This window comes from Natator depressus, chromosome 2, assembly GCF_965152275.1.
Source record: "Natator depressus isolate rNatDep1 chromosome 2, rNatDep2.hap1, whole genome shotgun sequence".
Classification (NCBI taxonomy): domain Eukaryota; kingdom Metazoa; phylum Chordata; order Testudines; family Cheloniidae; genus Natator; species Natator depressus.
The window spans coordinates 222,137,413-222,150,302 of record NC_134235.1 but is presented as its reverse complement, the minus strand read 5'-3'; the positions used below and the strand labels follow the sequence as shown (position 1 = coordinate 222,150,302).

General features: G+C 39.9%; 1 protein-coding gene across 1 annotated transcript in view; it reads right to left on the bottom strand.

Moving 5' to 3' along the window:
- Positions 1-12,890, bottom strand: part of SLC25A40 (solute carrier family 25 member 40) — a 79,859-nt gene that overhangs the window by 51,246 nt on the left and 15,723 nt on the right. The window contains exons 5-7 of the mRNA XM_074945982.1: positions 11,904-12,010; positions 9,164-9,231; positions 4,992-5,116 (exon numbers count right to left, since the gene is read on the bottom strand). Of these exons, the coding sequence (XP_074802083.1) occupies positions 4,992-5,116; positions 9,164-9,231; positions 11,904-12,010 (300 nt within the window). The remainder of the gene's footprint in view (positions 1-4,991; positions 5,117-9,163; positions 9,232-11,903; positions 12,011-12,890) is intronic.

The window sequence follows — 12,890 nt, the reverse complement described above, 5'->3', positions numbered from 1 at the left end:
TGGCCAGGAGGGATTTTAAAGGTGTTTACCCTTCCCTTTATATTTATGACAGCAGTAGAACACTTCCCACACTACTCTGTGATTACTTCAGCAGGCACCACTGCAGTAAATAGGCTAGCACAGTGATACATAGATCTCAGTGGTTCAGGAGCCAAATTAGCCATCAACATTACCCAAAAGAACCACAGTAGTGTGAATTTGTTGTTTCATTTACCCTAGTACTATATATTCATGTTTTAACTGTATGACAAGGAGAAATATTTAGTTTATATTAATCAGGAGGATTAACTTTCAGCGGAGAATTAAACTGATTATTTCAGGTCATCCTAGGAAATTTTTCAAATACTCCTAAGTAAAAGTGCCTGGAGGATAAGTTTTTGCTCACATAAGTCTCTTAAAAAATGAGACACTCTCCTAAATGACTTAGGCTGACCTATTGTGCTATATTTATAAAGCTTGACCTGGTAAGAAGTGGCCACCACTACCAGCCCATACATCGCTGCCCCTTTCCCCCCGCCACAGCAGCGGCCAGAGCCCTGGGCCCTTTTAAATCGCCACCGGAGCCTAAGGCAGTGTGAGCCAGGCAGCACGGATGGGCTGGCTGGGGGAGGCTGACCCCCTCAACCCCGCCCCCTTTTTACCCAAGGCCCCGCACCTTCTGCCTGAGGCCCTGCACCTTCTGGGGCCCAAAGCCAGGCTCCCATACCGGTAAGTCTTCTGTGTTACTTTCACCCCTGGCCTGACCTCAAAGTTAAATATTTTCCCCCTGATTCTTTCTTTATATAGAAAAGCAGCCTTTAACACAAAGATTTTGATAGAGGCTCATGATTCTGCATATTTATTTTTTATGCAAATGTTTTAAGAGATAATAATAAATTTAGGACTTAACAATTCAGATTTCATTTGCAACAAGTTTATTTTTAAAAAGGAACAATTATAATTTAAACAACAAAAGGAAAAAAATCTCGATTTAAATAAAAAAAATTCAATTTTTTTGATACTTTCAAAAAGAATCATTCATTTGTATTCACCCTGCTGAAAAGTGCCACACAGGTTGGCAGGTTTTTAAAAAATGCACACACAAAAATATGGGATATGGATGGACCAAGTTGCTTGATGGGAACTTGATCCTTAGCTCCCAGAGGTCTCTATGCCACTCATTTCTTCCCCACAACACATTGCTAAAATTTTCCAAAAGGCACTGAGCCAGATGTTGGCGTATGGCAGGCTGGGATAACTACCTGTGGTGCACTGCACTTTGCATAAACACGACCACCCCTGGTCAGTACATGTAGCACTGCAAGAAACCAAGTATGCAGGAGCATGAAGGATATGCTAATTTTGGTGATTGCATGCCATTGTAACTTGTGTCAACCAAAGATTTAACTGTAGACATGGCCTAAGTCTTCACAGAGACAAGCCCTAACTCTCCCACAATTGTTGCCTAACACCTTGTCTATGCTAGAAAAGGTTTACTGATATATTTAATAATGGCACACAGTCCTAGTAAAGAATAGCTTATACCAACAGAATAATTCTTTTGCCAGTATAACTTATACCAGTTCCCCGAACAAAAGTATTTTTTTGGGGGGGGGGGGGGGAGGGGAATCACATTCGATTGACATAGATATGCTGGCACAAGTTTTACGTGTGGACCAGGCCTAAATAATTTCTGTTGTACAACCTTCCTTCCTGGTGAGAATAACTTGATCATACACTTGATCCAAAGGCCTAATTCAAGGTCCAAATGGGTTTAAATGTATTTCTATAAATAAACCTGATTTTTAAAATGTCAATTCTTTCATTAATCTTAAATCTTACTTAAAGGTGACTTGCAATAGGGAAAACATGGGCCTGCCTTTTTCCCCCCTTTTTGCTTCTTTGTGGTGTATAAAAGACAGCTTAATTTTAAATACCTTTTCTATTTGTTTTGTTGACTTTAGAAATATACGGAATATCAAGTCTGGCGTTCCATTTGTTGGAAGACTCGGATTTCAGATATGTACACTGAGAGTTCTCTCACCCCTTAACTGAAAGAGCACAGAGTGGGGACTCATTAACAAACAAGCCATTTCACTATCATCCAAGCTGATAAGGATATTTCACAGAGTTAAGGCTAGAAGGGACCACCAGATCATTTGGTCTGAACTCTTGTACATCACAGGCCACCAACAACCTAACATCTGCACACTAAACCCAAACACTGAAATTAGACCAAAATATTACAGCCCACAGGAAACTAGCTTATGTGCCACAGGCAGAGAACAGTAAGGACCAAGATGCATCGATGCCTAAGGCCCCCGCAGGGACAGGGAAATTATTAAATGAGATACACCCAAACAATCCTAGCATGTGATCCACACTGACATGCTGCAAAGGAAAAAACAAACAAAAACATTCCAAGGTCACTGCCAATCTGACATGGGAGAAATTCCTTTCTAACCCCACACATTGTGATCAGTTACCCTGAGCACGTGAGCAAGAACTAGCCAGCCATGCACCTGAGAGACAGAATGCTCATTACCACCTCACAGCACTGGCTGTCCCTATCCAATGTCCAGACATAGCCATCCCAGATGCTTCAGAGGAAAGAAATTAAAAAACAAAAGAAACCCTCCCAGACTACATGGGTGAACCGTGGTCGAAAGAAATCCCTTCCTGACCCCTGCAGATTCCTGGCTGAAACCTTGAAGCATGATCTTTTAAGAACATAAGACACATAATCCGGAAGCGAGCCCCAGGGCTGTTGAGCCCTCCTCCCTATCCCCACAAGCAACCCCGTCATAGAATTACAGTCATAAATTGGACCAGCTCTCTCTTAAAACTAATTGAGTTGTTCATTCCCACAACTCTTATTGGGAAGTGGTTTCAAAACCTTACCCTACTGTCATGGTTACAAACATTCTAATTTCCAGCCTGAATTTGTTCCTGGCCAGTTTATACCATTTGTTCTTGTGTAAACATTGTCCTTTAGCTTAAATAATTCTTCACTCTTCCTGATCTTTACCTCCCTAATGAATTTATAGACAGCAATCATACCCTCTATCACAGTGACTCTCAACCAGGGAATGAGTACCTCTGGGGGTACGCAGAGGTTTTCCAGGAAGTACATCAACTCATCTAGATATTTGCCTAGTTTTACAACAGGGTACATAAAAAGCACTAGAGAAGTCAATACAACTAACATTTCATTCAGATAATGACTTGTTTATACTGCTCTATATACTTTATATTGAAATATAAGTACAATATTTATATTCCAATTGATTTATTTTATAATCATATGGTAAAAATGAGAAACTAAGCAATTTTTCAGTAATAGTGTGCTGTGACATTTTTATGTCTGATTTTGTAAGCAAGCAGATTTTAAGTGAGGTGTAACTTGGGGATCCGCGAGACAATTCAGATTCCTGAAAGGGGTACAGTAGTCTGGAAAGCTCATCCAGTATCCTCTCATAATATAAGCCCTCCATTCCCCTGATTATCTTAGTAGCTCTTCTCTGCACCTGTTCCAGTTTAAATTCATCTTTCTTGAACATGGGTGACCAGAACTGTACACAGTATTCCAAATGAGGTCTTATCAGTGCCCTTTACAATGGCATTAATACTTCTCTATATCTACTGGAAATGCCTTGCCTAACATATCCTAGGATTGTATTTGCCTTTTTCATAGCCACATCACATTGGTGGCTTACAGTCATCTTGTGATCAAACCCACACACCTAGGTCTCCCTCCTGTTTTGTCACTTCCAACTAATGAGCACCCAGCTGTAGCAGAAATTCTTATTATTAGCCCTTAAGTGCATGACCTAGCACTGTGTATTATTGAATTTCATTTCATTTCTGTCACTCCAGTCTTCATGGTCATCCAAACGTTCCTCTATTTAGATTCTCCTCTGTATCTCCTCCCAATTTTGTATCATCAGCAAATTTCATTAGTACACTCGTACTTTTTGTGCCAAAGTCATTAATAAAAATATTTTAGAAGATCAGTCCCAAGACTGACCTTGAGGAACTCTGCTAGTAAATATAGGGAGAGGTTAACTCACTGACTCCAACTACTGCGACGATCAAGTCCAATATGTTGTCTCCCAATTGTTTACAGGATGTTTGTTTGACAATCAAAGATCTTTAAACAATTTTAATAAAAATTCAGTACCCTCTCAATCAGCTACCATGTTCTATATCTGTCACAGCCCAATCCTACCAGTTCTCCAGTGTCCCTAAGGACTCCTAGGAAAACAAGAAGAGAGCATTTCTTGTGTAGTAATATGCAGAAAAAAAGTTTTAAAAAAAAATCTAGCTCTTTATGCATCATAAAGAAGCAAAAAGGTGCATAAGTTCAAATTATTTTTCCTTTGCTAGTAATCTTTAAACTAGAGTGTGATCAGTGTTATTTATTGTTTATTAGACAACAAATGAGAATGAAAATAATTTGTCTTTAGCAGCATATGATGGGGTAGCACCATAGCCAGGTAATGAAATAGTTAACTAGAGACAGAGAGTAATTAATAAATCTGGTTGCACCTGGAGGGTGGGCCAGGTCCAACTAAAGGTGAAACCCAGCTGGGGAAGGAGTTGGGTGGTGTGCATAAAGGGAGAAAGCCCAGCTAAGAAGAGGGTGGCCACGAAAAGACTGTAGTCCCTCTCTGGTTACTAAAATGGATGAAAGGCCTAGAAAGAGGTAGAGCTACAGTCAGCCCAGGGAGGCGCTGTGGGAAAAAGCCTAACAGAAATCCACAAAAGTAACAAGAAGCCTGAAGTAGCAGACCTTAGCATCTCACAACAGGGTCCCTAGACTGGAACCCAGAAGAGATGGAGAGCCTTGGTTCCCTTCTGGTCCACTTAAGTAGGTGATGGTGAAACATTCTGACACAAGGGGAGAAGGACTATTGAGTTTGGAATGATAGTAAATTTGGCTTAATATATAAAATAGCTGGAAAAGGAATATTAAAGAAAATACCATAACATACAGATAATTTATGACTCACATCTGCTTATGGAACCTGCAAGAACTGGAATGTGGTCATTGTCTTTTCCTAGTTTAGATATCAAAACTTCACTCAGTTGATCGTAGCTGGTAAAATAAATTACTGTACTTGGAACTGCCATTATTCTAAAATACAAAAACAAAGGAAGTCTATCAGTTGTCACAAAGAAAACCAGATGCCTCCAACATAATTTAGATCAGTTATCAAGTATAGATATAGTTATCAAGTATAGTTGGGAGGGGGGAGAAGAGAGTAAATAAAAAAGGATAAGCATTTCAACTGTGTTATGGATGAAGGAAAAAACTCATCATGTCCATCTCTTGCAATTCACAAATGTCTACCAAATCTCCATTAACCAACTGTGTGGTAAACATACATGCATACTGGGTTCCTCTTGAACTCAATTATTTTCATAATCTGCCTTGATAGGTTACTCAGAGGTCTTATCAATGCATACAATTTCTTTCAAGTCTGATAGTTTGTGCCACCCTTATTCATGCTGTAAAGGTACTACTCAGTACGGACAAGGGTGGCACAATCTGGCCTTTAATGATTATGACAAACAACATTTATCTAATAATCAATTTCTTACCAAACCGAATCTTATGTTGATGCATGTTAGGGTGAAAAACATAACCCCAATTAGTTTTTCCTCCCAAATAGTCAATATACTACTGCCTAGGTTAAAGGCAAGCACTATCTGCTGCAACAAGGACATTTGAAATTCGGAAGAAAATTCTAAATCCATGCACTGGGACTCTAAAGGTATATCTACATTGCAATAAAACACCCACAGCTGGCTGGTGTCAGTTGGCTCAGGCTCACATGGCTTGGGCTTCAGGGCTATAAGACAGCAGTGTAGATGTTTGGAGTTGGGCTCGGGCTCCCAAACCAGATCGTCTACACCAGTGCTTCTCAAGCTATCTGATGTGGGGGACCAGCAATGTGGTTTTTTTTTTCTATGTGTGTGCAGCTGACCGGTCCGCGGACCACCACTTTGAGTAGCACTGGTCTACACTGCAATTTTATAGACCTTAGCCCAAGCCACCTAACACAGGCCAGCTGTGGGTATTTTACTACAGTGTAGACATACCGTAAGATCCCCTCTGCTGGACGGTATGGAAGGGGGCAAGATCATGCTATATAGGCAGGTTTATTTATGCCTGGACTTAAGCACTATCTCCATGACAGGTTTGGGGATAAGCACATGCCCCTCTCCTTTGCATCTCCCATTGACTAGCTTAGGCAACTCCCCCGCCTATCAAGCTAGCTTTATGGATCACTATCTGTCCCAATTCATTGTACAGGGAGCCAAGGTGCCTAACTCAGACTTTGTGGATCACAGTGTTGCTGAGATTTTCTAACTTTTAGGTGCCACAACTCTCAGTGTCACAATGACTAAGTCCCTTTGTGGATCTGGGCTCTATTTACTAAACTGAGATTTGTTACTCACTTAGCTACTGGACAGTGATTCTTTTATCTTATCCAGCATGGGTCACATTTGTGGATCTTACTTCTTGAAGAATGAAAATGTTGGGGTAAGCGCATCTAAATTTTCTTATTCTTTAGCATAATAAGGACCACAGATCCTACAGTTGGATTTTATCAACAGTGTGTAAGTAGGTAAAACAACTTAGCCTAACATAAAACAGAATTTGAAATAAATACGCATAGAGTCTTTTTCCTGAGTTACTATATCATGCAACACCATTGTCACTAAAACAACACTGGATGAGGCTTACAAGTCAGCTTTGATATATTTACTGAAAAAATGCATGGAGAACAATTAGGCAACAGTGCAGATTCCTTCCTAAGCAATGTATGCCTCCACCCAAGAGGCCATTTCTATTCCTAGGAAGTGTAGCCTGAGTGCTGAAGAATAACTTTTTGTCTTGCCTGGCTCAGGTATATACCACCTGATCCACTTAGGGTATGTCTACACTACAAAATTAGGTCGAATTTATAGAAGCCGGTTTTTTAGAAATCGGTTTTATAAATTTGAGTGTGTGTGTCCCCACAGAAAATGCTCTAAGTGCATTAAGTGCATTAACTCGGCGGAGCGCTTCCACAGAACCGAGGCTAGAGTCGACTTCTGGAGCGTTGCACTGTGGGTAGCTATCCCACAGTTCCCGCAGTCTCTGCTGACCATTGGAATTCTGAGTTGAGATCCCAATGCCTGATGGGCCTAAAACATTGTCACGGCTGGTTCTGGGTACATATCGTCAGGCCCCCATTCCCTCCCTCCCTCCCTCTGTGAAAGCAAGGGCAGACAATCGTTTCGCGCCTTTTTTCCTGAGTTACCTGTGCAGACGCCATACCACGGCAAGCATGGAGCCCGCTCAGCTCACTGTCACCGTATGTCTCCTGGGTGCTGGCAGACGCGGTACTGCATTGCTACACAGCAGCAGCAACCCATTGCCTTGTGGCAGCAGACGGTGCAATAGGACTGGTAGCCGTCATCGTCATGTCCGAGGTGCTCCTGGTCGCCTGTGTGAGGTCGATCAGGAGCGCCTGGGCAGACATGGGCGCAGGGACTAAATTTGGAGTGACTTGATCAAGTCATTCTCTTTAGTCCTGCAGTCAGTCCTATTGAACCATCTTATGGTGAGCAGGCAGGTGATACGGATTGCTAGCAGTCCTATTGCACCATCTTCTGCCGGGCAGGCAAGAGATGAGGATGGCTAGCAGTCCTATTGTACCATCTTCTGCTGAGCAGCCATGAGATGTGGATGGCATGCAGTCCTTCTGCACCGTCTGCTGCCAGCCAAAGATGTAAAAGATAGATGGAGTGTATCAAAACAAGAAATAGACCAGATTTGTTTTGTACTCATTTGCAAGCCCCCCCCCCACCCCGCCCCCCCGTCTAGGGGACTCATTCCTCTAGGTCACACTGCAGTCACTCACAGAGAAGGTGCAGCGAGGTAAATCTAGCCATGTATCAATCAGAGGCCAGACTAACCTCCTTGTTCCAATAAGAACAATAACTTAGGTGCACCATTTCTTATTGGAACCCTCCGTGAAGTCCTGCCTGAAATACTCCTTGATGTAAAGCCACCCCCTTTGTTGATTTTAGCTCCCTGTAAGCCAACCCTGTAAGCCGTGTCGTCAGTCGCCCCTCCCTGCGTCAGAGCAACGGCAAACAATCGTGAATCTGAGTTGAGAGTGCTGTCCAGAGCAGTCACAATGGAGCACTCTGGGATAGCTCATGGAGGCCAATACCGTCGAATTGTGTCCACAGTACCCCAAATTCGACCTGGCAAGGCCAATTTAAGCACTAATCCACTTGTCAGGGGTGGAGTAAGGAAATCGATTTTAAGAGCCCTTTAAGTCGAAATAAAGGGCTTCATCGTGTGGACAGGTGCAGGTTTACATCGATTTAATGCTGCTAAATTCGACCTAAAGTCCTAGTGTAGACCAGGGCTCAGATACTTATGACCTTAAAGCCTTGAAATAGCCAGGTGCTAGACCACAAGTAACAAGCTAGACCACAAGTAACAAGCTTTATCTCATCAGAGCTTCACTTTTGTCTTTATATAGTTATAGTGCTGGGTGGACACTGAAGGCATACTTAGTGCTATTGCTTGGGTCAAGAAGATTGTAGCACTATGTTCTGTGATTTATAGGTTATGGAGTTTGCTTTAAGGAATAATGATAGGTTTGCCTTGATAGCCACTTTCTTGGCATGAAAAATGCAGTATTGGTACTCTGCAGATAGAGCTCTTGAGCCCAGATCCCAAAAGATATTTGAGCCCTTAAATTCCACTGATTTCAATGGAAGTTAGGAACTTTAAATACCTTTATGGATCTGGGCCTTAATTCCTGTTCTTGCCAGGATGATATGATGCTCTCAAAAAACCACCTGACAAAGAGGGAACAATGATATTGCACTTGGAAGTGTGAAAGGTATTAGCATAAGACTGGTAGTCAAAGGTTTGATGTCTCTGCACAGCTACTGAGGATGCATCAAAGAGGCTGGATGGAGAAATCTCATTGTCTGGCTGAAGTTATAGTCTTGCCTCTGAAGGTTTCCAGATGTAACTGATAAGTTAACTTGGGAAACTTGTAAATTGTCTAAAATTAAACACTTAAGAATAAGCATACTCACTGGTCAAAATAATGAAGTATAACCACCCTTTAAAACATGTTATGGAATATATGAAATTGTAACTTACAGCGTTGGAGGAAGTCCACTCCATAGTGATTTAATACCCTCTATTTTAATAATTTTCACAAACGCATCCTAAAATAATAACCAAATGCAGATCATTAGTTAGTTATTTAACTCTCCAATTCATGTAACAATTATGTTGGTGGGCAGGAGATGGAATTAAAAATACACTGCAGGAGAAAGTAGTACACTAAAAATGGTTTGTCACACTAACACCCCAATCCTGTAAATACTTACACACATAATTAACTTTAAGTACTAGTTCCTCCATTGGTATCAATCAGAATATTCACATGTATAAAGTTAAGCATGTACATAAATATTTGCAGGATCAGGACCTTAGTTTATAACATCAGTAGCCATCAAAGAAGCTTGATGGATATGACTGGCAACAAATTACTTTCAAAACAGGTACAGCACAGGCAGCAACTGTGAAAGCTTCCCCAAACTATCCCACCCACACACCTCTACTGTCACCTGAAAGAACTACCTCCAAGTATAAGAAGATAATTCACTCTCCATGCTTAGTTAGTACTTGACCTCTAACAGCAAAAATGATTATGATGCTTGGCCAAAATTAGGATGGGGTTTTATGGTGATGTAGACACTGCCGATAGAAACTATGTGGACTACTAGCTAGTTTCAGATTGGTCACCAATCATTATAGGATGACGATTTTCTGTCACTACATACCTGTACTGCATTTGAATATATGCCCTTTGTTTGTTATACCATTAAATATAACGAACCACTTCCTCAAGGGAGGTAAATTGGCACAGTTCCATTAGCTGATTTACCCTAGCGAGGATCTAGCCAAACATTTGTTCCCCTAATTAATATACTTTTTGTTGTGATGTGATTCCAGCAAGATAATTAATGTTTACACAGGGCTCAAAGTGTGCTGGACACTTTACAAACTTGCTCCAAAGAATTTACAGTCTAAAACAGTACAGAGGAAGGACGCGAGAAGGGATGCAACAAAAAGTAATGACTGAGCAGGGAAAACATGCATCTTATTAGTTACATGCTATGTTAACAGAATTTGATGTTAGTTCATGCAAGAGGCTTTCAAGGGCAAAAATATTAAAATATTTTTTTAAAAACTGCAATTTCTTGAAAATTAGACACCCAATTATATGGTAATAAAGGACAGTTTAATTAGCCTCAATTGTCCATAACTACTTTCCAAAAGTAAAAGAAAACTCCAGAATCTGGTAAAATTAATCCTCCTCTTGTATTCCCCACCAAAATGCCAATGGAGAAATGTGCATAAGATCATTTACCAAACAAACAGAATTTAAGTGACTTACTAAAGATTATACAGTGGAGTTGATTGAAAAATGCAGACAAATATTTGTGGAAAAAAAATCTATTTTGTGAACATTCATTGAAATTTTCAAAAAACTTCAATCACGTGAAAAGCTCGTAAAAAAATCCCCCAATACTTTTCATGAATAATTTTTAAAAATTGCAAAAAAGCTCACTGAAATTTAGAAAATTCTTGAATACCTCTATTATGTAGTAAGTTTACACAAGAGTTAAGAAAAGAAATCTGGTGGCTGAAGTGGAGTCCTGTGCTTTAATTTCTAGATTCTAGTGTCTCTTCTACAAAATTGCTTCAAATCACCTGGTGTAATCCTGGTCCCATTGACTTCAAATCGAGCCAGGATTTCACCCCTGTACTTAACTAGGACAACCTTTAAATTGGGCTAATAATGCATATACAACTCAGTAAAATTCTGAAAGATCTGCAGGTAGAATAGTACAGTAAGTACAGATAATTATTATTATGCATGTATTTCAGACTGGGGAGGGAAGATCAGTGGGTCAGCATCTTGGCAGGAAGAAGTTGTGGCTTCCCTTTCCACCTATCCTTTGTCTTAATTAGTCTATGATTGTTCTAGGTGAATGTGTGTGAGAGAGAAAAAAAAGACAGATCCCTTCTCAAACACTTTGGATAACTACTAATAATTGTATTGTTATAACAGATAAAAGTAACTAAAATAAAATGGAACTCAGAATAGTGGCTTAGGAATTGTGGGTGGAACCAACAGACCTGGTTCTAGTTTTGGTTCAGACATTTATGAACATTTTGGTTCAGACATTATGATTTTTAGAACTTTTTACCATAATTTAAAGTGAAGGAATGGTATTCTGCATATGCACATATGCGCAGTATACCATTAGCTACCCAGCACATCTTGTCAGATGTGCATTGACTGGATAAGGCAAGGCCCTGCAGGAGCCATTATGCTTGGAAATCAGCACAAAACTGGACACACAAAAATAATAAGCTCAGCATTCATCCATTCTTCCTAGAGTTGAAGTTCCAATTTAAAAAAAAGGAAAAGGAATAATATGGGAGCTACTAAGTACTGTTTTGTGTCTACATTTAAGGTTTTAGCTTAGGTCCTGCATGCTGATTAACGAAAGTGCAAAAACCAACCCTGCAATCTGATCTGCATGGATCTGAACCTTACTCTTTTACAGTAAGTAGTGTGTCAGAAAGAAAAACAAAAATCTTATGAGATACTTGCTATATTTAAACATGTTGATAAATCTTCTATAAAATCTGCACTGTCAAAGTATGTACACTCCTAGTGATATTGTCTTGCAATATGAAATCCCTCTCAAACAACACTGGATAGTACATGAACTCCTTAAGAGGTTTAATTGGTAGTATATCAGTGTTTATCTTTAACACATTCCCAATATACTTAGTATTTTAAATATAACTTCCTTACCAACATCCCTCTGTAATGGCCAGGTTTCTTATACCAGGGTTTGCTGTTCTGATCCTCACAGACATATACATGATCCATAAGGCCATTGGAGTATACAAAACATTTTCCTAATAAAAAGTTACATATAAGGAAACAGTTAACTCCTGCAATATCTTTACCATTCAATAGCATTTCTAAATCAATCATATAGGAAACAAATATGCTGGTCTGACAACTGGGGCAGAATAAACTTGGAAAGCCAATAAAGGCTGGTATTAAAAAGGGAAAGGGAGTAGAGCAGCAAAAACACCTACCAAACACATCCCAGCTAGACTAAATGAAATTGCTTACCCAGACTCCAAAACCTAGAGTTAAGGATTAATGGAGCTGGCGCTACATTAGTGGCTGTTGAAGGAGCAAGAAAACAGGAAAGGATTTGGATATAATTAAATCAGATTTCATTTATACCATCTACCCTGTGGGGTAGGTACTATTATCCCCATTTTACCAATGGGCAAACTGAGGCACAGTGAGTTTAAATGACTTTGCCCAAGGTGACACAGGAAGTCTGTGGCAGAGCAGGGACTTACGTATTTTGATCACCATCTCATTTCTTTTCTTGCTCTCTCTCTCCTTTGTTAATTATATATAAGTAAATAGCAAGAATAAATTGGTACATCTTTGACAGAAGTGTAAGACCACAACATATCATTTTAGCTTTCTGTTCACACAAGTGACCAAATAAGAATTATTGCTCCTTCTCAAAATTCTCCTCAAACTCTGGAGATGGGCTTTACTATTGAATTAGGATTTCAGTAACCATGGTTTTATAATAATAAATCTCTTGTAGGAATATTTAACTGAAATATATTGATGATTATTTCTCCTTACTCGATTGTATATAGTTTTGCAATGCTCCTGTGCTCTTCATAGTCGAAATACTGATGCGGTCAGAAGAGTGACTATGTAAAAACGGCACCTTCTTACATAAGAGATCTTCCTGGGTGT